Source organism: Xenopus laevis, chromosome 3S (assembly GCF_017654675.1).
Source record: "Xenopus laevis strain J_2021 chromosome 3S, Xenopus_laevis_v10.1, whole genome shotgun sequence".
NCBI lineage: Eukaryota > Metazoa > Chordata > Amphibia > Anura > Pipidae > Xenopus > Xenopus laevis.
This window is the reverse complement of record NC_054376.1, coordinates 3542243-3570107: the sequence shown is the minus strand read 5'-3', so window position 1 is coordinate 3570107 and position 27865 is coordinate 3542243. Positions and strand designations below refer to the sequence as shown.

The window sequence follows — 27865 nt, the reverse complement described above, 5'->3', positions numbered from 1 at the left end:
GGAGAAACAACGTGCGTTTATAGGGAGGGCGGCAGCAGCACTGGTAAGCTGAAGGGATGGGGAAAGAGACAGAGTGAGGCACAGGGGGTAATTCTAGGGCAGGTGTTGGGGTATTTGCCCAGGGTTCTTCCCAAGCATCACAGTGTCTTCTTGTACCCTGTAATATGCAACTGTTACTCCCACATTTCCTAGGCCAAGGCTGTTGGGAGGGACTTCTAATATCCTTATCATTTACAGCAGGGGGTACATTATCCCTTATAATACATGAGTGATACTCAGAGTTCCCTGTATAACTCAGCCTGCAGCCTTGTGCCTTTATATGGTCACAGAACAACCCCTCAGTGACTTCTAATATCCTTATCATTTACAGTAGGGGGTACATTATCCCTTATAATACATGAGTGATACTCAGAGTTCCCTGTATAACTCAGCCTGCAGCCTTGTGCCTTTATATGGTCACAGAACAACCCCTCAGTGACATCTAATATCCTTATCATTTACAGTAGGGGGTACATTATCCCTTATAATACATGAGTGATACTCAGAGTTCCCTGTATAACTCAGCCTGCAGCCTTGTGCCTTTATATGGTCACAGAACAACCCCTCAGTGACTTCTAATATCCTTATCATTTACAGTAGGGGGTACATTATCCCTTATAATACATGAGTGATACTCAGAGTTGCCTGTATAACTCAGCCTGCAGCCTTGTGCCTTTATATGGTCACAGAACAACCCCTCAATGACTTCTAATATCCTTATCATTTACAGTAGGGGGTACATTATCCCTTATAATACATGAGTGATACTCAGAGTTCCCTGTATAACTCAGCCTGCAGCCTTGTGCCTTTATATGGTCACAGAACAACCCCTCAGTGACTTCTAATATCCTTATCATTTACAGTAGGGGGTACATTATCCCTTATAATACATGAGTGATACTCAGAGTTCCCTGTATAACTCAGCCTGCAGCCTTGTGCCTTTATATGGTCACAGAACAACCCCTCAGTGACTTCTAATATCCTTATCATTTACAGTAGGGGGTACATCACGTGGTATCATTTCTTAAGGTCTACTTGATATTATTTGGCGTAACTTCTATTGTCATTTCCCAGCAGCTTTCTGCAAACTTTGGACTCCAACAATGGCGCGGGTGGTACGGATCTTTAAAACTCTCCAGAACCACTGGAAGAAAAGCACTGTGGGATTTTGTTTGTTGGCTTATGGAAGCCATTGGCTGTATGGCAAACACTGGTAAGTATTTTCTATTCTTTACTGGAATGTTCTGGGCAAACAATAAAGGCCCCCATACACGGGCCAATAAAAGCTGCCAATAGACGAAGTCGGCAGCTCATTAGCCCATGTGTGGGGCCATCCGACGGGCTTCCTTGATCGATATCTCGATTGGGCAGGTTAATAAAATCCCATGGGATCATGGCCATATTTATGCATGTTTGCGGTCTCGCGATCCGACCACCCGTATCGGATCCATTATGATCCGATCGTTCGGACCACTTCAATGTGGGCATATCTGGGAGAGATCGCCAAACGAGCGGATCTCTATGTCTATAGGCACCTTTGGCTATACCCACATTCTGGGAATCAATATGGCACCTCCTCCTACAAATATACAGAGAAGGAATGTTCTGGGCACACAATAAGCTATACCCTCATACTGTACTGTCTAAGGGAATCAATATGGCACCTCTCTCCTCCCATATGTATAAATACAAATATACAGAGAAGGAATGTTCTGGGCACACAATAAGCTATACCCTCATACTGTACTGTCTAAGGGAATCAATATGGCACCTCCTCCTCCCATATGTATAAATACAAATATACAGAGAAGGAATGTTCTGGGCACACAATAAGCTATACCCTCATACTGTACTCTCTAAGGGAATCAATATGGCACCTCCTCCCATATGTATAAATACAAATATACAGAGAAGGAATGTTCTGAACACACAATAAGCTATACCCTCATACTGTACTGTCTAAGGGAATCAATATGGCACCTCCTCCCATATGTATAAATACAAATATACAGAGAAGGAATGTTCTGGGCACACAATAAGCTATACCCTCATACTGTACTGTCTAAGGGAATCAATATGGCACCTCCCTCCTCCCATATGTATAAATACAAATATACAGAGAAGGAATGTTCTGGCACACAATAAGCTATACCTCATACTGTACTGTCTAAGGGAATCAATATGGCACCTCCTCCCATATGTATAAATAGAAATATACAGAGAAGGAATGTTCTGGGCACACAATAAGCTATACCCTCATACTGTACTGTCTAAGGGAATCAATATGGCACCTCCTCCTCCCATATGTATAAATACAAATATACAGAGAAGGAATGTTCTGGGCACACAATAAGCTATACCCTCATACTGTACTGTCTAAGGGAATCAATATGGCACCTCCTCCTCCCATATGTATAAATACAAATATACAGAGAAGGAATGTTCTGGGCACACAATAAGCTATACCCTCATACTGTACTGTCTAAGGGAATCAATATGGCACCTCCTCCTCCCATATGTATAAATACAAATATACAGAGAAGGAATGTTCTGGGCACACAATAAGCTATACCCTCATACTGTACATTTTGTTAAGAAAATAAACAAGGTAGTGTGTTTTAAAGCTTAGACTTCCCCATTGGAATTCTGCTGCAGTTGGTGCTGTCATCAGCTGCATAGACTTTTTTGGAATTTATTAGTTATATAGTTGATAGGGTCCAAATTACCCTAGCAACAAACAGTGCTTTGACTGCTGGGGTCAGTGAGCCCTATTTGAAAGATGGAAAACCTCTTTTGGTTTGGTCTTAATATCTATCTATATCGGTAACCTCCTTTGTAATACATGTATGGGACCTGTCATCCAGAATGCTTTGGACCTGGGGTTTTTTACAGATAATTAATCTTTCCATAATCTGGATCTTCATACCTTAATTCTACTAGAAAATAATGCAAATATTATAGAAACCCAATAAGCTGGTTCTGCCTCCAATAAGGATTAATTATATCTTAGTTGGGATCAAGTACAAGCTACTGTTTTATTATTACACAGAAAAGGGAAATCATTTCTAAACATTTGGATTATTTGATATAATGGAGTCAATGGGAGACGGCCTTTCCATAATTCGAACAGTATATACATTATATAGAGGTGAAACTGGACTATATTTTATTGTTTTTTGATTTCCATGTGATTGCAGCAGCACTTTTGTAGGTAATAAAGTGAAAGAATGATATGTCGTTCCCTCCGGGGGCCTTCATGGTCATTAGATCCCCATAGGGAAACATTCATTTTTTTTTTTAGTCAGCAGAGTGAGAAAAGAGATGAGAAAGATAAATCTAATCTCACGGAGCCTTTAGAGATTATTTCAGCATAGGAAGGATGAATAGTATCAGCGCAAAAAAACAAGGATGTCTGTATATATCTGCATACTGCCATATTGCTTCTTGCCCAGAACATTCCGTCTCTGTATATTTGTATTTATACATATGGGAGGAGGAGGTGCCATATTGATTCCCTTAGACAGTACAGTATGAGAGTATAGCTTATTGTGTGCCCAGAACATTCCTTCTCTGTATATTTGTATTTATACATATGGGAGGAGGAGGTGCCATATTGATTCCCTTAGACAGTACAGTATGAGGGTATAGCTTATTGTGTGCACAGAACATTCCTTCTCTGTATATTTGTATTTATACATATGGGAGGAGGAGGTGCCATATTGATTCTTTTAGACAGTACAGTATGAGGGTATAGCTTATTGTGTGCCCAGAACATTCCTTCTCTGTATATTTATATTTATACATATGGGAGGAGGAGGGGCCATATTGATTCCCTTAGACAGTACAGTATGAGGGTATAGCTTATTGTGTGCCCAGAAAATTCCTTCTCTGTATATTTGTATTTATACATATGGGAGGAGGAGGTGCCATATTGATTCCCTTAGACAGTACAGTATGAGGGTATAGCTTATTGTGTGCCCAGAACATTCCTTCTCTGTATATTTGTATTTATACATATGGGAGGAGGTGCCATATTGTTTCCCTTAGACAGTACAGTATGAGGGTATAGCTTATTGTGTGCCCAGAACATTCCTTCTCTGTATATTTGTATTTATACATATGGGAGGAGGGAGGTGCCATATTGATTCCTTAGACAGTACAGTATGAGGGTATAACTTATTGTGTGCCCAGAACATTCCTTCTCTGTATATTTGTATTTATACATATGGGAGGAGGGAGGTGCCATATTGATTCCCTTAGACAGTACAGTATGAGGGTATAGCTTATTGTGTGCCCAGAACATTCCTTCTCTGTATATTTGTATTTATACATATGGGAGGAGGGAGGTGCCATATTGATTCCCTTAGACAGTACAGTATGAGGGTATAGCTTATTGTGTGCCCAGAACATTCCTTCTCTGTATATTTGTATTTATACATATGGGAGGAGGAGGTGCCATATTGATTCCCTTAGACAGTACAGTATGAGGGTAAAGTTATTGTGTGCCCAGAACATTCCTTCTCTGTATATTTGTATTTATACATATGGGAGGAGGAGGTGCCATATTGATTCCCTTAGACTGAAGCTGCTCCCTGAGCCACCTTTCTGGAAGCTAAGTAACAAAAAATTGAAGCTTCGTATATAAGTTCATAAGGATTATAAAATTGTTTATTTTCCACTGTGGCCAAAAAAGCCGAAAATTTGTCACTTTTCCTCCCCACCTTCCGAGTCCAACACATTTGCCTTGGGATATGGTCTCTCTATTGTATTCGTTAAAGGTGCCTCGGAGGGTGCAGCAACTGTCAGGTTGGGTAGGTACATAGTCGATGAAGGTGACACACGTTAACCCTTTCTCTCCCCGCCTGTGTTTGTTCCTGCAGTGATAACCTACTGAGAAGAGCTGCCTGTGAAGAAGCGCAGGTAAGATCTGCCCACATAAAAGTTTCCTTTCAACTCCCCGGCTTCACCCACCAATGCAATTACCTACTGACAGTCGGAGACCTTAAATCCACCTTTTAATCCACCCGGCGCACCAATCAGTCCCCCTTTGTCTCTCAAGACTCGTTAACATTCGTTAGTCTGTACTTTATGCAGAGGGCGCCTGCCTCATTTCCTTTTCATTTCCCGGCGCTAACACAGATGCTCATTAGTGTATTCACATGGTTCTTACAGGGTCACCCGCTTCACCCCTCGCTCTCATGCTCCGAAATTCAAACCCACGGTGCTGGGAGAGATTTCCGTGTCGCCGCATCTTTTTCTTTTTTTTTTTTTCCGCCTTAATGGGGTCATGGATGAACTGTCAATTAACCCCCGTGGGTGGCTGAAAAGTGTCCAAGTCATTAAACCGCATTGAGGCGTCTTTATCAGGAAATCGCTGTCGCTCGGGAGCACAACGAGGTTGGCGTGGGAGTTGGATTGAATACCCTAAATACCACGGTTTATACGGTGCCTTTATGCAGCTGAATACAAGGTTGCCATATCATGAACACAGGTACAGGACCTGTTATCCAGAATGCTCGGGACCTGGGGTTTTCCGGATAAAAGATCTTTCTGTAATTGGGATCTTCATACCTTGAGTCTACTGGAAAATCACTTAAATATGAAATAAAGCCAATAGGCTGGTTTTGCTTCCAATAAGGATTAATTATATCTGAGTTGGGATCAAGTACAAGCGACTGTTTTATTATTACACAGAAAAAGGAAATTGTTTTAAATTTTTTGGATTATTTGGATAAAATGCGGCCTATGGAAGACAGTCTTTACATAATGCAGAGCTTTCTGGATAACTGGTTTCTGGATAAGGGATCCTGTGCCTCCATCAGATAGAGATCTGGCAGCACAGAATCCAGTGATGCTTTAAAAGCCGTTTCTGCTACTTATCCGTTTTGCTGCCAAGGTCCTATAAATGGGGTGATCTCTTCATTTATGCGTTTTAACCCAACCCTTAAAGGAGTCGTTGGCCTTTAAAGTAACTCTTGGTATGACGTAGAGAGGGATATTCTACAACAATTTGAAATTGGTCTTCCTTTTTTATGATTTGTGGCATTTGAGTTATTTTGCTTTTGATTCAGCAGCTCTCCAGTTTCAGCCATCTGGTTGCTAGGGTCCAAATTCCCCTAGCAACCATGCACTGATTTGAACAAGAGACTGGAATATGAATAGGAGAGGCCTGAATAGAAAGATGAGTAATAAAAAGTAGCAATAACAATACATTTGTAGCCTAAGGGCTATTCCACACGGGGAGATAGCGACGCGTTTGCGGTCGCGGCGACAAAGCGCCGCGACAGTCGCCGCGACCGGCGCAGGCGACAGTTTTGTATGGGCGCCTATGTAAAAACGCCTGTGCTAACCACACGAGGCGATGCGCTTTTCAACAGTCGCCTGAAAATGCCTCGCCAGGCTTTTTCAGGCGACTGTTGAAAAGCGCATCGCCTCGTGTGGTTAGCACAGGCGTTTTTACATAGGCGCCCATACAAAACTGTCGCCTGCGGCGACTGTCGCGTCGCTATCTCCCCGTGTGGACTAGCCCTAACATAGCATTTATTTTTTTAGATGGGGTCCATTTGAAAGCTGGAAAGCGTCAGAAGCAGAAGAAGGCAAATAGTTCAGAATGTATAAATATATATTTATACCAAAAGCAAATAAACCACACTCACAGGACTTATATTTGTGCAAAAATTGTGGTTTTATTACGTCGTTTCGGCTCCTACACTCGAGCCTTCTTCAGGAGGTGACTGTGAGTTTGGTTTACCGTATATACTCGAGTATAAGCCGAGTTTTTCAGCCCCCAAAATATGCTGAAAAACTCTACCTCGGCTTATACTCGGGTCAAGCGCAAAAACGGTCGCCTAAGAATAGTCGCCGTCGCCTAAGAATAGTTGCCGGCGTCCAAGAATGGTCGCCGGCATCCAAAAACGAGACGCCGGCACCTCCAATGGGAGTAGAAACCCTCAATCTTTTGATTGAAACTTACCAGAAGCTTCTGCATTTCTCACCCTCGGCTTATACTTGAGTCAATAAGCTTTCTCAGTTTTTGGAGGTAAAATTAGGTACCTCGGCTTATACTCAGGACGGCTTATACTCGAGTATATACGGTATTTGCTTTTGGTATATAAATATATATATATGTGTATATACACACACACACACTCTCTTTTTAGAAAAATATAAAAAATATTTTTATTTTTTTTTCGGCCTAGGTACCTGTTAAAGAATGACCAACTTTATGCAACTTTTCAATTGGTCTTCATTGTTTATGTTTTATAGTTTTTTAATCATTTACCTTCTTCTGACGCTTTCCAGCTTTGGGTGTTTTGTTGCAGTTCCATGAAGCTTTTTGCTGCCATAGGCTTTATTAGGGCTATGGAAGGAGAATGCAGATAATAAAGTTCGTGGTTCCCAAACTAGGGTTGGCACCCAACCGAAAGGGCTGATTAGGGTGACATATGGGTAAAATGCCTATAATATAGTCCTAGAAGCCAAGTTGAAATATCAGATAGGCTTTGGGTTGGGTTGAACACTTCTTTCCTGCCCTTTATATTCTATAAGCTGTAAATGACGGCAAATATTAGGTACGGGAGTCCTTGCATCACCGGTTCAGTTCCAGCGAGGACACTTATCTTCAAGGGCAGGGCTATAATTGCTGTAAAGCACCGCAGAATAACTCATCTATATATATATATATATATATATATATATATATATATATATATATATATATATATATATATATATATATATATATATATATATATATATATATTATATTTGTGTGTGTATTTATGTGTGTTTATATAGGATAATATAATAACTACTGCTCTAAAGCATATCTGAAAGCCCACTGATCAGGGCTCCTGTGGAGCAGAGGTGCTTCTTGCATTAAGGGTTATTGTTTGTCCTCCTCCAGATGAAAAATAATGAGGCAAATAAAAACGGCAGCCCCCGCCAAGCATGATGGATGCGCCTTCCCCCCCCAACCAACCCCAGCAGATCAGGAGAGCGATGCAGTTTCTAAGTAAAATGAAGCATTCTGTCAGGCTTGCCAGATTGTAATACAGGCAGCTATAAAAGCAGAGAAGGCAGCATTAAAGTGATTTCACAGACTAAGCAAAAGCATAATGCAGAGAGTTCCAGTTTGGCAGCCAGCTGTTGTAGTAAAGGGGTTGTTCATCTTTGAGTTAACTGTTAGTATAATGTAGAGAGGGATATTCTGAGACCATTTGCAATTGGGTTTTAATGTTTTATTATTTGTGGTTTTTAAGTTATTTAGCTTTAAATCCAGCAGCTCTCCAGTTTGCTATTTCAGTAATGTGGTTGCTAGGATCCTAATTCCCCTAGCAACCATGCCTTGATATGAATAAGAGACTGGAATATGAATAGGAGAGGCCTGAATAGAAAGACGAGGAATAAAAAGTAGCAATAACAATACATTTGTAGCCTTACAGAGCATTTGTTAAGATGGGGGGGGGGGTCAGTGACCCCCACTTGAAGTCTTTAAAGAGTCCGAAGAAAAAGGCAAATAATCAAAAAACTATTTGAAGACAAATTGAAAAGTTGCTTATAATTGGCCTTTCTATAACATACTAAAAGGTGACTTAAAGGTGAACCAACCCTTCAATGCTAGGTAAGGGGGCCGGGGGCAAGCGCTCTCACTTTTCAGCACTGGGATTGTGGAGTCCAGCCAACTGGCAGGTATTTGTAGGGGCTTCCTGTGTCTGTGTGGGGGTCCCTTCCTTGGGGGTCCTCCTCACTCACCCCAAGTTTTCATATTAAAAAAACCCATAAAAGAAACGGTTCTTATCGTACCTTGTTGCCCCTTTTAGGTCTTTGGAAACCACCAGATCCTCCCCCATTCAGCGATCAAGAAAGCAACGGTATTTCTAAATCCGGCAGCATGTAAAGGGTAAGTTGCTCATTACACCCGCTTTGTTATATTTGCATTCATTACAGTGAGCTGGACTTACTGGCAGAGCAGCGTGAGACCCCCAACAGCAGAAAACAAAGCCCAGATCTCCCACAATTCCATAACTGGGACCTGCCGATCAGTGAACTGGAAGGACCCGGCCACCCTGAAATATTGGCTTGAACTGATCGACCTCCTGTCCTAAAATTGATTCCCTGCAGATGACAGTTTTTCCTGGTGTTCCTTTGCCGTTGATTAACAGGGTATCGATTCAGACATATAATGCACCGAGCAGCAGGGAAACAATCCTCCCTGTGGCCTGACGATATCAAGAGCAGCAAATTTACATTTACTATGAATCAGAGAGGGATATTCTGAAACAATTTGCAATTGGTCTTCATTTTTTATTAATTATGGCTTTTGAGTTATTTAGCTTTTTTTATCCAGCAGCTCTCCTGTTTCACGCCATCTTGTTGCTAGGGTCCAAATTCCCCTAGCAACCAGGCATTGATTCGAATGTCCTGTTCTTTTTTTAAAAAAATAGCTTTTGAGTTGTTTGCCTTCCTCTTCTGCCACTTACCAGTAGTAAGCAGGGATGGGCGAATTTGACCCGTTTCGGCAAAGATTTGCCGCCGGCGAAATGTCGCCGATGCCCATTAAAGTCTATGGGCGTCAAAAAAAAATGGTCGGGCGTCATTTTATTTTGACGCACGATGCCATAAAAGTCTATGGGCGTAATTTTTTCGGCGAAAAAATTTGCCCATACCTACTTACCAGCTTTCAGTGGGGTGGGGGGTCACTGATTCTGACAACCCATAACTGCTGTTCTAACAATTTTATTGTTACTTTTTATTCCTTATCTGTATATTCAGCCAATCTCCTATTCATCTCCCGGTCTCGCATTCTAACCACTGCCTGGCTGCTAGGGTAAATTGGTCCCTAGCAACCAGATAGCTGCAGAAAATCCAAGCAGCGAAGCTACTAAACTATAAACCATTTAAGACCAATCGCAAATTGTCTCTAAATATCGCTGTCTGCGTCATAACAACAGTCGTGATGGGCTAATCTGACCCATTTCACTCCGTTAAAAGTTTGTCGAAAAATACAGGCTATGGACGCATGACCATTTTTGTCACCCCTTGGAGTCTATGGGCGTCTTTCACAGCGAAATATATCGCTTACGACAGTTAATTTAAAGGTCAGCTATCTCTTTCCTCCACCATTTTTTTATGGGTTTAAAGGGGATCTACACCCTGGTTTGTTTACTTGATTATACTATTCATGATTCCCTAGCCGTGCAGGTCGATGGATAAGCAGGTAAAGGGTTAAATCTCGGCGAAGGGGCAGGATTAAACTGATTGTTTCTATACTTTTCAGCAAAGCGAGGGCCCTCTTTGAGAAGAATGCAGCCCCCATCCTACATTTAGCCGGCATAGATATCACTGTTGTAAAGGTGAGTGGGTCTGTTGCCGTGCGCCCGGGACGGATAAATCACATGGAAAAGTCATTGATTGACAGCAAGTTATATAAGGTCTTTAAATCCCGGTTATGGCTTTTCAGATTGTTCACCAGAAACAGACTTTTTCCAAATGCTTCCCATCTTTTATTTTTTTTTTATTACCATTTTCCCAAAATTGAAGTTTAAAGGGGTCGCTCACCTTTAAGTTAACTTTTAGTATGTTATAGAATGGCTAAGTCTAAGCAACATTTCAATTGGTCTTCATTATTTTTTTTATATATAGTTTTTTTAATATAGTAAAATTGATGTGAGTGTTATTCTAAGCACTTTTTGTCATTTACATTCATTATTTATTTATTCCAAGATATTAAGGGATACATGTGCTGTTAATATGAATGAATTTTGTTCCAGCAGCGCCACCTGCTGGTCAGTTTCTGATCAGTCTGACCACCAAGTAGTCAAGGAAGTTGTCAGGAGAAAGAAAGAGGCTGCTCTGATGTTCTTCTGCTTAGGAAAGATGTGAGAAAGGTTTCTAATTGTTTTCCTAAGCAGAAGAACATCAGCCTCTTTCTTTCTCCTGACAACTTCCTTGACTACTTGGTGGTCAGACTGGTGGGAAACTGACCAGCAGGTGGCGCTGTTGGAACAAAATTCATTCATATTAACAGCACATGTATCCCTTAATATCTTGGCATAAAAAGAAAATAAATAAAGAATGTAAATGACAAATGTACTTAGAATAACACTCTCGTAAATTTTACATTCACTTGTTTTAAAAGTTTACTTATCCTTTAAGTAAGTTTTTTTTTTTTAAGTTGAACCAAGTGGCTAATGCAGGTGTGAGTTGGGGGCTGGTGTCAGCCCCCAACAATCGAATTTACCCTTCACCCAAACCCTAGGGCCCCTTTCTTCAGTGCCTCAGGGACCATTAAAAGCTACCTGGCAGTTTTTGAAGAGAAGGACGTGACTGGGGCATATTTAAGGTGGCCACCCAGTGGGTATGTCAATGGCCTACTTGCTGGTAAATTTGCAAGCTCTGTTTGTTCTGCCTCCAGCCTCCCCCTGATCCGCCCCAATTCTGCTCCCTTCTCCCCCGTCCATCTTTGGCCACCAGCGTGCCAGCTCTTCCCCCAATTTGCATCATAACCCTGCCCTTGTAATGTCATAGCCCCGCCCCTTCTTGGTATCGATCCCCCCTCCATTTCATGGGCCAGTCAGTGGCAATCAAAAGTGGCAACCCTAGGCACATTGAGGAAACCCTTGCACAAAGTACCCTGCCTCAGGACACCAGTGAATGGGGGGCGCCTAGAATATCGCCCTAAAACAGAGACGGTGCGGCCATGTTGCAGAGATTCATCATCTGGTTTATAGGTCAGAGCGGTGACTGCGGGGCCGTGCCTTTGCCACTCACCCAAACAAATTGCAAGTGGAGGGAAGAGACTGGGGAATAGGAAATGCAATCAAGTGTTGCAGATTAATTAGAGCAGTAAGGAACAGCCTCCCCGCTCCGAAATTAGACCGAGCTCATGTGCTGCTGCACTGAATGTTAACTAGGGAGAGGACTTGCATGGTAAGGGCAACTTAACCTACTGCTTCCCATGGTACCTGGGGTAGGTCATTTGTGTGATACACAGTCCCGGTACAGTAGGTAGTGTGTGTGCAGGTGGGGGAGGGGAGGGATACACAGTCCCAGTACAGTAGGTACAGTAGGTATGTGGGTAGGTAGTGTGTGTGCAGGTGGGGGAGGGGAGGGATACACAGTCCCAGTACAGTAAGTACAGTAGGTATGTGGGTAGGTAGTTTGTGTACAGGTGGGAGAGGGGAGGGATACACAGTCCCAGTACAGTAGGTACAGTAGGTATGTGGGTAGGTAGTTTGTGTGCAGGTGGGAGAGGGGAGGGATACACAGTCCCAGTACAGTAGGTACAGTAGGTTTGTGGGTAGGTAGTTTGTGTGCAGGTGGGAGAGGGGAGGGATACACAGTCCCAGTACAGTAGGTATGTGGGTAGGTAGTTTGTGCGCAGGTGGGAGAGGGGAGGGATACACAGTCCCAGTACAGTAGGTACAGTAGGTATGTGGGTAGGTAGTTTGTGTGCAGGTGGGAGAGGGGAGGGATACACAGTCCCAGTACAGTAGGTACAGTAGGTATGTGGGTAGGTAGTTTGTGTGCAGGTGGGGGAGGGGAGGGATACACAGTCCCTGTACAGTAGGTATGTGTGTAGGTAGTTTGTGTGCAGGTGGGGGAGGGATACACAGTCCCAGTACAGTAGGTATGTGGGTAGGTAGTTTGTGTGCAGGTGGGAGAGGGGAGGGATACACAGTCCCAGTACAGTAGGTACAGTAGGTTTGTGGGTAGGTAGTTTGTGTGCAGGTGGGAGAGGGGAGGGATACACAGTCCCAGTACAGTAGGTACAGTAGGTATGTGGGTAGGTAGTTTGTGTACAGGTGGGAGAGGGGAGGGATACACAGTCCCAGTACAGTAGGTACAGTAGGTATGTGGGTAGGTAGTTTGTGTGCAGGTGGGAGAGGGGAGGGATACACAGTCCCAGTACAGTAGGTACAGTAGGTATGTGGGTAGGTAGTTTGTGTGCAGGTGGGGGAGGGGAGGGATACACAGTCCCAGTACAGTAGGTATGTGGGTAGGTAGTTTGTGTGCAGGTGGGAGAGGGGAGGGATACACAGTCCCAGTACAGTAGGTACAGTAGGTATGTGGGTAGGTAGTTTGTGTGCAGGTGGGAGAGGGGAGGGATACACAGTCCCAGTACAGTAGGTACAGTAGGTTTGTGGGTAGGTAGTTTGTGTGCAGGTGGGAGAGGGGAGGGATACACAGTCCCAGTACAGTAGGTACAGTAGGTTTGTGGGTAGGTAGTTTGTGTGCAGGTGGGGGAGGGATACACAGTCCCGGTACAGTAGGTATGTGGGTAGGTAGTTTGTGTGCAGGTGGGAGAGGGGAGGGATACACAGTCCCAGTACAGTAGGTACAGTAGGTATGTGGGTAGGTAGTTTGTGTGCAGGTGGGGGAGGGGTGGGATACACAGTCCCAGTACAGTAGGTACAGTAGGTATGTGGGTAGGTAGTTTGTGTGCAGGTGGGAGAGGGGAGGGATACACAGTCCCAGTACAGTAGGTACAGTAGGTATGTGGGTAGGTAGTTTGTGTACAGGTGGGAGAGGGGAGGGATACACAGTCCCAGTACAGTAGGTACAGTAGGTTTGTGGTAGGTAGTTTGTGTGCAGGTGGGAGAGGGGAGGGATACACAGTCCGGTACAGTAGGTATGTGGGTAGGTAGTTTGTGTGCAGGTGGGGGAGGGGAGGGATACACAGTCCCAGTACAGTAGGTATGTGGGTAGGTAGTTTGTGTGCAGGTGGGGGAGGGGAGGGATACACAGTCCCAGTACAGTAGGTACAGTAGGTTTGTGGGTAGGTAGTGTGTGTACAGGTGGGAGAGGGGAGGGATACACAGTCCCAGTACAGTAGGTACAGTAGGTTTGTGGGTAAGGTAGTGTGTGTACAGGTGGGAGAGGGGAGGGATACACAGTCCCAGTACAGTAGGTACAGTAGGTATGTGGGTTAGGTAGTTTGTGTGCAGGTGGGAGAGGGGAGGGATACCACAGTCCCGGTACAGTAGGTATGTGGGTAGGTAGTTTGTGTTGCAGGTGGGGGAGGGGAGGGATACACAGTCGCAGTACAGTAGGTATGTGGGTAGGTAGTTGTGTGCAGGTGGGAGAGGGGAGGGATACACAGTCCCAGTACAGTAGGTATGTGGGTAGGTAGTTTGTGTGCAGGTGGGAGAGGGGAGGGATACACAGTCCCAGTACAGTAGGTACAGTAGGTATGTTGGGTAGGTAGTTTGTGTGCAGGTGGGGGAGGGGAGGGATACACAGTCCCAGTACAGTAGGTATGTGGGTAGGTAGTTTGTGTACAGGTGGGAGAGGGGAGGGATACACAGTCCCAGTACAGTAGGTATGTGGGTAGGTAGTTTGTGTACAGGTGGGAGAGGGGAGGGATACACAGTCCCAGTACAGTAGGTACAGTAGGTATGTGGGTAGGTAGTTTGTGTGCAGGTGGGAGAGGGGAGGGATACACAGTCCCAGTACAGTAGGTACAGTAGGTATGTGGGTAGGTAGTTTGTGTGCAGGTGGGGGAGGGGAGGGATACACAGTCCCTGTACAGTAGGTATGTGTGTAGGTAGTTTGTGTGCAGGTGGGGGAGGGGAGGGATACACAGTCCCAGTACAGTAGGTATGTGGGTAGGTAGTTTGTGTGCAGGTGGGAGAGGGGAGGGATACACAGTCCCAGTACAGTAGGTACAGTAGGTTTGTGGGTAGGTAGTGTGTGTACAGGTGGGAGAGGGGAGGGATACACAGTCCCAGTACAGTAGGTACAGTAGGTATGTGGGTAGGTAGTTTGTGTGCAGGTGGGAGAGGGGAGGGATACACAGTCCCAGTACAGTAGGTACAGTAGGTATGTGGGTAGGTAGTTTGTGTGCAGGTGGGGGAGGGGAGGGATACACAGTCCCAGTACAGTAGGTATGTGGGTAGGTAGTTTGTGTGCAGGTGGGAGAGGGGAGGGATACACAGTCCCAGTACAGTAGGTACAGTAGGTATGTGGGTAGGTAGTTTGTGTGCAGGTGGGAGAGGGGAGGGATACACAGTCCCAGTACAGTAGGTACAGTAGGTTTGTGGGTAGGTAGTTTGTGTGCAGGTGGGAGAGGGGAGGGATACACAGTCCCAGTACAGTAGGTACAGTAGGTTTGTGGGTAGGTAGTTTGTGTGCAGGTGGGGGAGGGATACACAGTCCCGGTACAGTAGGTATGTGGGTAGGTAGTTTGTGTGCAGGTGGGAGAGGGGAGGGGATACACAGTCCCAGTACAGTAGGTACAGTAGGTATGTGGGTAGGTAGTTTGTGTGCAGGTGGGGGAGGGGTGGGATACACAGTCCCAGTACAGTAGGTACAGTAGGTATGTGGGTAGGTAGTTTGTGTGCAGGTGGGAGAGGGGAGGGATACACAGTCCCAGTACAGTAGGTACAGTAGGTATGTAGGTAGTGTGTGTACAGGTGGGAGAGGGGAGGGATACACAGTCCCAGTACAGTAGGTACAGTAGGTTTGTGGGTAGGTAGTTTGTGTGCAGGTGGGAGAGGGGAGGGATACACAGTCCCGGTACAGTAGGTATGTGGGTAGGTAGTTTGTGTGCAGGTGGGGGAGGGGAGGGATACACAGTCCCAGTACAGTAGGTATGTGGGTAGGTAGTTTGTGTGCAGGTGGGGAGGGGAGGGATACACAGTCCCAGTACAGTAGGTACAGTAGGTTTGTGGGTAGGTAGTGTGTGTACAGGTGGGAGAGGGGAGGGATACACAGTCCCAGTACAGTAGGTACAGTAGGTATGTGGGTAGGTAGTTTGTGTGCAGGTGGGAGAGGGGAGGGATACACAGTCCCAGTACAGTAGGTACAGTAGGTATGTGGGTAGGTAGTTTGTGTGCAGGTGGGGGAGGGGAGGGATACACAGTCCCAGTACAGTAGGTATGTGGGTAGGTAGTTTGTGTACAGGTGGGAGAGGGGAGGGATACACAGTCCCAGTAACAGTAGGTACAGTAGGTATGTGGGTAGGTAGTTTGTGTGCAGGTGGGAGAGGGGAGGGATACACAGTCCCAGTACAGTAGGTATGTGGGTAGGTAGTTTGTGTGCAGGTGGGAGAGGGGAGGGATACACAGTCCCGGTACAGTAGGTATGTGGGTAGGTAGTTTGTGTGCAGGTGGGAGAGGGGAGGGATACACAGTCCCAGTACAGTAGGTACAGTAGGTATGTGGGTAGGTAGTTTGTGTACAGGTGGGAGAGGGGTGGGATACACAGTCCCAGTACAGTAGGTACAGTAGGTATGTGGGTAGGTAGTTTGTGTGCAGGTGGGAGAGGGGAGGGATACACAGTCCCAGTACAGTAGGTACAGTAGGTATGTGGGTAGGTAGTTTGTGTGCAGGTGGGGGAGGGGAGGGATACACAGTCCCAGTACAGTAGGTATGTGGGTAGGTAGTTTGTGTGCAGGTGGGAGAGGGGAGGGATACACAGTCCCAGTACAGTAGGTATGTGGGTAGGTAGTGTGTGTGCAGGTGGGAGAGGGGAGGGATACACAGTCCCAGTACAGTAGGTACAGTAGGTATGTGGGTAGGTAGTTTGTGTGCAGGTGGGAGAGGGGAGGGATACACAGTCCCAGTACAGTAGGTACAGTAGGTATGTGGGTAGGTAGTTTGTGTGCAGGTGGGGGAGGGGAGGGATACACAGTCCCAGTACAGTAGGTATGTGGGTAGGTAGTTTGTGTGCAGGTGGGGGAGGGGAGGGATACACAGTCCCAGTACAGTAGGTACAGTATGTGGGTAGGTAGTTTCTGACAGTCAGTCCCAGTACAGCATGAGCACAGAACATTTGATATATTGCAATTCATACATACAGGAGGGAGCTGCCATAGTGATTCCTTTAGACAGTACATTACTTGCCTCAACCCAGACATTTCCCAGAGGAAGGCAGGACAGTGTTAGTCAATGTAAGTGCAAGTGCTGCAGTGCAGAAAACTCGTTGCTACAGGTTCCCATGAAGGATTTCACTGCAGTCAGGGTGTCCCTGTATATAATACAGACTCATTGACTCACACGGGGGCTGCGTATTTAACAGACGGTTGCCGTGACAGCTGAGGATGGAGGGCTGTGATTAGCAACGTGGCCACTAATTACCACTCATCTATTTTCATTTTACAGATTTCTGATTATGATACAAAAATAGCAGTAGCCCTCCTAGAGGATTCTGGGTACAAATGTGCAGCCCATAGATAATGCTGGGGAACAATGCGCCCCCTCTCTGTGTAGGAATAAAATGCTGGAGATTTATATGGCAAGTCACCCAATGAAAAATATCCTTTCTCTTAGGCAGTGACGGTATGTGCCCAGAACATTCCTTCTCTGTATATTTGTATTTATACATATGGGAGGAGGAGGTGCCATATTGATTCCCTTAGACAGTACAGTATGAGGGTATAGCTTATTGTGTGCCCAGAACATTCCTTCTCTGTATATTTGTATTTATACATATGGGAGGAGGAGGTGCCATATTGATTCCCTTAGACAGTACAGTATGAGGGTATAGCTTATTGTGTGCCCAGAACATTCCTTCTCTTTATATTTGTATTTATACATATGGGAGGAGGAGGTGCCATATTGATTCCCTTAGACAGTACAGTATGAGGGTATAACTTATTGTGTGCCCAGAATATTCCTTCTCTGTATATTTGTATTTATACATATGGGAGGAGGGAGGTGCCATATTGATTCCCTTAGACAGTACAGTATGAGGGTATAGCTTATTGTGTGCCCAGAACATTCCTTCTCTGTATATTTGTATTTATACATATGGGAGGTGGGAGGTGCCATATTGATTCCCTTAGACAGTACAGTATGAGGGTATAGCTTATTGTGTGCCCAGAACATTCCTTCTCTGTATATTTGTATTTATACATATGGGAGGAGGAGGTGCCATATTGATTCCCTTAGAAAGTACAGTATGAGGGTATAGCTTATTGTGTGCCCAGAACATTCCTTCTCTGTATATTTGTATTTATACATATAGGAGGAGGAGGTGCCATATTGATTCCCTTAGACAGTACAGTATGAGGGTATAGCTTATTGTGTGCCCAGAACATTCCTTCTCTGTATATTTGTATTTATACATATGGGAGGAGGGAGGTGCCATATTGATTCCCTTAGACAGTACAGTATGAGGGTATAGCTTATTGTGTGCCCAGAACATTCCTTCTCTGTATATTTGTATTTATACATATAGGAGGAGGAGGTGCCATATTGATTCCCTTAGACAGTACAGTATGAGGGTATAGCTTATTGTGTGCCCAGAACATTCCTTCTCTGTATATTTGTATTTATACATATAGGAGGAGGAGGTGCCATATTGATTCCCTTAGACAGTACAGTATGAGGGTATAGCTTATTGTGTGCCCAGAACATTCCTTCTCTGTATATTTGTATTTATACATATGGGAGGAGGAGGTGCCATATTGATTCCCTTAGAAAGTACAGTATGAGGGTATAGCTTATTGTGTGCCCAGAACATTCCTTCTCTGTATATTTGTATTTATACATATGGGAGGAGGTGTAACCTGACATTTGTCCCTGTACTTTGCAGACAGATTATGAAGGTCAAGCTAAGAAGCTGCTGGAACTCATGGAAAAGACAGATCTGATCATTGTTGCTGGAGGAGATGGAACTGTACAAGAGGTGAGTACTGAAACCTTGAATAGGAGAGAGCAGGGATTGAAAGATAAGCAAATGAATATAAGAATAACAGAAAAGCTTTGCACTTTTTTTTTTGGTTTGTTTTTTTGGTTGCTGGGGTCAGCGACCCTGACAACCAGATGTCACATTCAGCTGCAGGATGGGAAGGACAGGCTAATAACTCAATAAACAGACACAATCAGTAAAGCAATGGTAATTGACTGGCTTGCGCTACCTTCAGGTTCAGGAGTCGGAACCAGCAGTTCATACAATATAAAAAGCCTGGCAGATAGTGATTTTTATGGCAGTTAGAAATGACTTTGGGTGAAGGCCTTTGCATGACATTGGTGGAATGATTTATATTTCCCCTTCATCCCCCTCACCCCTAATTGCTTTGTGATTTGACTAATTACTCTATTCCGAGCTGTTGCCGGCCCCTGCTGTACTGTGTGGGCATCACTTTGTTCTGCTACATTAGCCGATGGCTCGGAACAATAAGGAACCCGCTCTTTTTGTTTCTTTCAGGTTATCACGGGGCTCCTGCGCAGGGACGATGAGGTAGGTGGAACGTTCTTTATTGTAGGTGGCACCGGGCAACCCTCCTCCCTGCGCCCCATTTATTTTATAGATCCCTCTTTATTATGGTTCTGGTTGGGGTTGTGTTTTTGAATTAAAAATATGGTTGGGAGCTGCCATATTGTAAACTGTGAGTTTATTGTGTGCCCAGAATATTCCTTCTCTGATGTAACATGTCCTTGTACTGCTGTAGTTATGCCAAAGGGCTGACACTTTGTTCTCTCCCCAGGCCTCCTTCAGTAAAATCCCCATCGGATTCATCCCACTGGGAGGGACCAACACACTTAGCCACACCCTCTATCCTGAAAGGGAGAATAAGGTCGAGTAAGTAAAAAAAATCGTCTTTATTTGGCACCATCTCTCCCTACTATACCTGCTATCCCACAGTCACACTCCCTTCCCAGAGACTATTATCCACTGTTACTATAGGCACCATCTCTCCCTACTATACCTGCTATCCCACAGTCACACTCCCTTCCCAGAGACTATTATCCACTGTTACTATAGGCACCATCTCTCCCTACTATACCTGCTATCCCACAGTCATACTCCCTTCCCAGAGACTATTATCCACTGTTACTATAGACACCATCTCTCCCTACTATACCTGCTATCCCACAGTCACACTCCCTTCCCAGAGACTATTATCCACTGTTACTATAGACACCATCTCTCCCTACTATACCTGCTATCCCACAGTCACACTCCCTTCCCAGAGACTATTATCTACTGTTATTATAGATACTATCTCTCCCTACTATACCTGCTATCCCACAGTCACACTCCCTTCCCAGAGACTATTATCCACTGTTACTATAGACACCATCTCTCCCTACTATACCTGCTATCCCACAGTCACACTCCCTTCCCAGAGACTATTATCCCACTGTTACTATAGGCACCATCTCTCCCTACTATACCTGCTATCCCACAGTCACACTCCCTTCCCAGAGACTATTATCCACTGTTACTATAGGCACCATCTCTCCCTACTATACCTGCTATCCCACAGTCACACTCCCTTCCCAGAGACTATTATCCACTGTTACTATAGGCACCATCTCTCCCTACTATACCTGATATCCCACAGTCACACTCCCTTCCCAGAGACTATTATCCACTGTTACTATAGGCACCATCTCTCCCTACTATACCTGCTATCCTACAGTCACACTCCCTTCCCAGAGACTATTATCCACTGTTACTATAGGCACCATCTCTCCCTACTATACCTGCTATCCCACAGTCACACTCCCTTCCCAGAGACTATTGTCCACTGTTACTATAGACACATCTCTCCCTACTATACCTGCTATCCCACAGTCACACTCCCTTCCCAGAGACTATTATCCACTGTTACTATAGACACATCTCTCCCTACTATACCTGCTATCCCACAGTCACACTCCCTTCCCAGAGACTATTATCCACTGTTACTATAGGCACCATCTCTCCCTACTATACCTGCTATCCCACAGTCACACTCCCTTCCCAGAGACTATTATCCACTGTTACTATAGGCACCATCTCTCCCTACTATACCTGCTATCCCACAGTCACACTCCCTTCCCAGAGACTATTATCCACTGTTACTATAGACACCATCTCTCCCTACTATACCTGCTATCCCACAGTCACACTCCCTTCCCAGAGACTATTATCCACTGTTACTATAGACACATCTCTCCCTACTATACCTGCTATCCCACAGTCACACTCCCTTCCCAGAGACTATTATCTACTGTTACTATAGACACATCTCTCCCTACTATATGTGGAAATGTATTTCCCTCACCTCTTGTTATTTTATCATTCCAGGCAGATCACAGAGGCCACACTTTCCATACTAAAAGGAGAGACTGTTCCCATTGATGTCCTTCAGATAAAGGTAGAGGTGTAACTAGTAGAAGCAAACTATCAATCCTCTTCTGCTACATTGTTTCAGGAGACAGAACCAGCAATGTAAAGAATATTTTTTGCAGATGTGGAGTGCCCAATGCTCAGGAATATTCGCTTCCATGTCAAATGAATAGCATAAGGGGTGTTACATGTATTACTTGGAAGGGAAGGGATCGCTCCACCAAACCATATCCATGTGCTGTAACATTGCAGGATGAGACTGTGGCTGAAATGTACTGAAGAAATCAGTTGTGCCCTAATATGCTATAAACGGGGTGTCTTCCCCTCCTGTTGTTCTCTTTCTGTCCTGCAGGGGGAGCAAGATCAGCCTGTGTTTGCAGTGCAGGGAATACGATGGGGCAGCTACCGGGATGCTTCAGTGAAAGTCAGCAAGTAAGTCTCATTCCCATTGAGATATTCAGCTTTTCTGTGAAGGGAAGGATTTATTTATTTTTGGGGGGTTATACAAATCCATCTGAATCGAGTGGAGAGAGTAATAGAGATTTAGTACCCAGGGCAACAAAACAGTGGTTAAAGGGGTAGTGCACCTTTAATTAAACTTTAGTGTCTTATAGAATGACTTATTCTAAGCAACTTTTCAATTGGCCTTCATTTTTTCTTTTTTTTTATTGTTTCTGATTTATTATCCTCTTCCTTCTTCTGACTCTTTCCAACTTTCAAATGGGGGTCACTGACCCCATCCAAAAACAAATGCTCTGTAAGGCTACACATTTATTGTTATCGCTACTTTTCTATCTCTTGACTTTCTATTCAGGCCTCTCCTATTCAAATTGCAGTCTCTTGTTCAAATCAATTCATGGTTGCTAGGGGACTTTGGCCCCTAGCAACCAGGTGGATGAAATGGCAAACTTCTGAATAAAAAGCTAAAAAAAAAACTCTGAAAAACCACACGTAATAAAAAATAAAACCAATTTGAAATTGTCTCAGAATATCCCTCTCTACATCATACTAATATTTCATTGAAAGGTGAGCAACCCCTTTAAGGAGTGGGATCATGATTATGATAAAATCTGCTGCCTCTGCCTTTCTGCTTTTATAATATTTGGTTTTGTAAGACACACAGCATTCTGTTGGTTCTGGACTTTAGGATCATTAGTAACCATGGCAACAGTGATTGGAGCTGTCATTTTTCATCTCATAGCCTGTCTCCATGGCAACAGCCTCCGTACCTGTTGCTTCTTAAACCCAGTGATGTAACTTACTTCTCTATTAATCATGGCTGTAAATTAAATCGTTCCATCTGTAACCTTGTTATGAGCTAAGGGGGCCCAGTCTGAAGGTCAGTTAGGGGGAGATTTGGGGTGAGTGCTTATTTGTGCCCTGGGTACCCCTGGAACTATAGCAGGGTGACACCCCAATGTTTCTATATATCTGTAACCTTGTTATGAGCTAAGGGGGCCCAGTCTGAAGGTCAGTTAGGGGGAGATTTGGGGTGAGTGTTTATTTGTACCCTGGAACTATAGCAGGGTGACACCCCAATGTTTCTATATATCTGTAACCTTGTTATGAGCTAAGGGGGCCCAGTCTGAAGGCCAGTTAGGGGGAGATTTGGGGTGAGTGCTTATTTGTATCCTGGGTACCCCTGGAACTATAGCAGGGTGACACCCCAATGTTTCTATATATCTGTAACCTTGTTATGAGCTAAGGGGGCCAGTCTGAAGGTCAGTTAGGGGGAGATTTGGGGTGAGTGTTTATTTGTACCCTGGGTACCCCTGGAACTATAGCAGGGTGACACCCCAATGTTTCTATATATCTGTAACCTTGTTATGAGCTAAGGGGGCCCAGTCTGAAGGTCAGTTAGGGGGAGATTTGGGGTGAGTGTTTATTTGTACCCTGGGTACCCCTGGAACTATAGCAGGGTGACTGTTACCCCAATGTTTCTAAGTGTAAGCCAGATCAAATAATGACCCACAAAGAGAGGGATAGATAGTATTTATCTGAGCCTCAGTAAGTGGAAATGAATCATTGAGCAATGAATGTACATGGGCGAGTGTCTCTCATTCTCCGTTTCTGTCTCCACTTCCAGGTATTGGTATCTTGGGCCACTGAAGGCCAGAGCAGCTCATCTGTTCAGTGCACTAAAGGTATTTTATAAATTATTCCGGCTGATTTATTGTCGACAGACACGACTCATGAATAAAGTAGGGATTCCCCGATTCCTCAGCCGTCTGATGAATGGAGTTTGTACAGAGTTGGAAAGGGGGCACTTTAGAAATCTCAGGACATGAAGGAACTAAACTTCTGTGCTGCCTGTGCTCTCAGGCTACACGTATAGCAACAATACTCTGTGACATATGATACTTATTATTATTATTATTAACCCCTGCAGGAGTGGCCCCAGCAACATCAGGCCTCCATCTCATACCTCGGACCTGCTGAACGACCCCCGGAGGAGCCGGAGCAGAAACCAAGTCGCCCCCCTCTCTATGTCCGAATATATAGGAGACTGGCTCTTTACTGGTCACCTCCTAAAGTTGGTAAGTGGTTTCATTCTCTTGTATCCTATGGAATGTAGTGGTGAGACTGTGTTACTCGCCCTGTGAATACTAAGCCTAGTGACCCACCGTGCTCTGCATTTTACAGAGGTCCCTGTTGAACCCACCCCAGAACCCTGGGAGGAAGCCCAGCTCTCTGCTGTTGAACTTTCTATCACCACCCAGAACCATCAGCCTGACCTCCTGGTAAGAGATATGTATAAATACAAATATACAGAGAAGGAATGTTCTGGGCACACAATAAGCTATACCCTCATACTGTACTGTCTAAGGGAATCAATATGGCACCTCCTCCTCCCATATGTATAAATACAAATATAGAGAGAAGGAATGTTCTGGGCACACAATAAGCTATACCCTCATACTGTACTGTCTAAGGGAATCAATATGGCACCTCCTCCCATATGTATAAATACAAATATACAGAGAAGGAATGTTCTTGGCACACAATAAGCTATACCCTCATACTGTACTGTCTAAGGGAATCAATATGGCACCTCCTCCTCCCATATGTATAAATACAAATATACAGAGAAGGAATGTTCTGGGCACACAATAAGCTATACCCTCATACTGTACTGTCTAAGGGAATCAATATGGCACCTCCCTCCTCCCATATGTATAAATACAAATATACAGAGAAGGAATGTTCTGGGCACACAATAAGCTATACCCTCATACTGTACTGTCTAAGGGAATCAATATGGCACCTCCCTCCTCCCATATGTATAAATACAAATATACAGAGAAGGAATGTTCTGGGCACACAATAAGCTATACCCTCATACTGTACTGTCTAAGGGAATCAATATGGCACCTCCTCCTCCCATATGTATAAATACAAATATACAGAGAAGGAATGTTCTGGGCACACAATAAGCTATACCCTCATACTGTACTGTCTAAGGGAATCAATATGGCACCTCCTCCTCCCATATGTATAAATACAAATATACAGAGAAGGAATGTTCTGGGCACACAATAAGCTATACCCTCATACTGTACTGTCTAAGGGAATCAATATGGCACCTCCTCCCATATGTATAAATACAAATATACAGAGAAGGAATGTTCTTGGCACACAATAAGCTATACCCTCATACTGTACTGTCTAAGGGAATCAATATGGCACCTCCTCCTCCCATATGTATAAATACAAATATACAGAGAAGGAATGTTCTGGGCACACAATAAGCTATACCCTCATACTGTACTGTCTAAGGGAATCAATATGGCACCTCCCTCCTCCCATATGTATAAATACAAATATACAGAGAAGGAATGTTCTTGGCACACAATAAGCTATACCCTCATACTGTACTGTCTAAGGGAATCAATATGGCACCTCCTCCTCCCATATGTATAAATACAAATATACAGAGAAGGAATGTTCTGGGCACACAATAAGCTATACCCTCATACTGTACTGTCTAAGGGAATCAATATGGCACCTCCTCCTCCCATATGTATAAATACAAATATACAGAGAAGGAATGTTCTGGGCACACAATAAGCTATACCCTCATACTGTACTGTCTAAGGGAATCAATATGGCACCTCCTCCTCCCATATGTATAAATACAAATATACAGAGAAGGAATGTTCTGGGCACACAATAAGCTATACCCTCATACTGTACTGTCTAAGGGAATCAATATGGCACCTCCTCCCATATGTATAAATACAAATATACAGAGAAGGAATGTTCTTGGCACACAATAAGCTATACCCTCATACTGTACTGTCTAAGGGAATCAATATGGCACCTCCTCCTCCCATATGTATAAATACAAATATACAGAGAAGGAATGTTCTGGGCACACAATAAGCTATACCCTCATACTGTACTGTCTAAGGGAATCAATATGGCACCTCCCTCCTCCCATATGTATAAATACAAATATACAGAGAAGGAATGTTCTGGGCACACAATAAGCTATACCCTCATACTGTACTGTCTAAGGGAATCAATATGGCACCTCCCTCCTCCCATATGTATAAATACAAATATACAGAGAAGGAATGTTCTGGGCACACAATAAGCTATACCCTCATACTGTACTGTCTAAGGGAATCAATATGGCACCTCCCTCCTCCCATATGTATAAATACAAATATACAGAGAAGGAATGTTCTGGGCACACAATAAGCTATACCCTCATACTGTACTGTCTAAGGGAATCAATATGGCACCTCCCTCCTCCCATATGTATAAATACAAATATACAGAGAAGGAATGTTCTGGGCACGCAATAAGCTACACCCTTATAATGTGTTAAAGAAATAACTGCAATTAAAATTATAGAACAATAAACTGAGTGTTGACGTGTTGCGTCTCCATCTCTGCAGCGCACTTTGGATTCCATGAGTATTCATATAGAACCTGACACCATCCCTAAAGGGAAATTTATCCAGTTGGGGTAAGTCACTCGTTTCCTCGTTATCCCTTGTCTTGAAGCAGTGAACACCATAAACTGAAAACTGGAAATTATTCCTTAGTAATCCACCAATTAATTTCGTTAGTCAGACTCTTCAACAGACACATGGAGTAGCCATCTCCACCACGGTATCATATAATAACAAGAAAATCTGGAGAGTCTTTGAAAGTGTGTAGTTTTATTATTGCACTACATGTTTCGGACCCAACTGGTCCTTCCTCTGGTGCATGCTTGTTATTATATAACACCACATCCTCTGACACACTGGCCCTAGGACCGAACGTTCAGATTAACCCAATATCGCTCTGCTGTTGGTGGGCATATAGGGGAAAGATCTTGCTCTTTGGCTACGAGCAGACCTTATCATGTATGGCCGCCTTAACTAAGAAGTTCCCATAGGGGCTGAGAGGTCTCTGCCATATAGTCATTCATAGGTCTAACCAAAAACTGATTTCCCCTTTAGTGCTCAGAAGATGACTGACCCTCTACTGCACCCTGAGGACTCTCAGGTTCTACTTGCCAGTCGCTGCAGCCTGCACCTCCCCCAGGTACGTGATTATTCTCAAATTGGCCTCGGAGTATAACCATTACACTACACGGCTATAGATGATCAGTCGCTTCAGGGAGGATCATGGGTAATCCTGTTATCTGTTTCTGTGCTACTTTCAGGGAACGGAGGGGCATTTCAGCATCGATTCTGAGGAGTATGAAGCCATGTCCGTGGATGTGACTCTTTTGCCCCGCAAGCTGCATTTTCTGTGCCATCCCACACGGAAACAAGAGCTTCTGCAGAGCCCAACAGCAACTGCCCAAAGCTAGCGCCACCCTGTGATAAAGCATTATCAACCAATGCAAAAACTACAGCGGGAATGTAGCGCCACCATGTGGCTGAAGGCAATGGTTTTACCCAACACAAGTCAGAAACAAGAGCCAATGATTCTACCCAACACAAGTCAGAAACAACAGTCAATGGTTCTACCCAACACAAGTCAGAAACAAGGGCCAATGGTTCTACCCAACACAAGTCAGAAACAAGGGCCAATGGTTCTACCCAACACAAGTCAGAAACAAGGGCCAATGGTTCTACCCAACACAAGTCAGAAACAAGGGCCAATGGTTCTACCCAACACAAGTTAGAAACAAGGGTCAATGGTTCTACCCAACGCAAGTCAGAAACAAGGGCCAATGGTTCTACCCAACACAAGTTAGAAACAAGGGTCAATGGTTCTACCCAACGCAAGTCAGAAACAAGGGCCAATCGCTCTAGCCATCGCAAGTCAGAAACAAGGGCCAATGGTTCTACCCAACACAAGTTAGAAACAAGGGTCAATGGTTCTACCCAACACAAGTTAGAAACAAGGGTCAATGGTTCTACCCAACACAAGTCAGAAACAAGGGGCAATATCACTGCCATGGTCACTTGCTTGTCCGTCCTACTGCCAGCTCTACAGAGACATTATAGTTCTACTCTGCTTCTCGCTTACGCCGCATTTAACCTGCTGCACCAGCAACATCGTATGAGAGGTACTGGAACACCAGTTGGGTTAGTTCTACAGAACAGAGCCTATCCCTCGTCTGACTGAACTGGAGATCAGGAACAGCGGGTCCAAAAAACCCAGCCTGGAGTGAGAATCCAATACTCCCACTCCAGGGTTTGTTTTCGGACACCTGATAAGACAGAATAATGAATAAATGTAAGTGCTTTTAACTTTGCAGTCACCATTATTTGTGAAGATGTGTTAAAAGAATATATACCCTTTAAAAATA

At 44.2% G+C, this 27865-nt stretch overlaps 1 protein-coding gene across 1 annotated transcript; it reads left to right on the top strand.

The window, feature by feature from the left end:
• agk.S (acylglycerol kinase S homeolog) lies at positions 1-27865 on the top strand (the record flags this gene model as incomplete). The annotated part of the gene is given in 17 exon segments (NM_001086007.1): positions 1-37; positions 1109-1252; positions 4920-4959; positions 8862-8941; positions 10319-10394; positions 18580-18672; positions 19195-19227; positions 19475-19569; positions 21064-21133; positions 21458-21537; positions 23192-23249; positions 23495-23642; positions 23749-23846; positions 26010-26080; positions 26562-26646; positions 26768-27145; positions 27146-27865. Coding segments are annotated over 15 exon segments (1287 nt in total).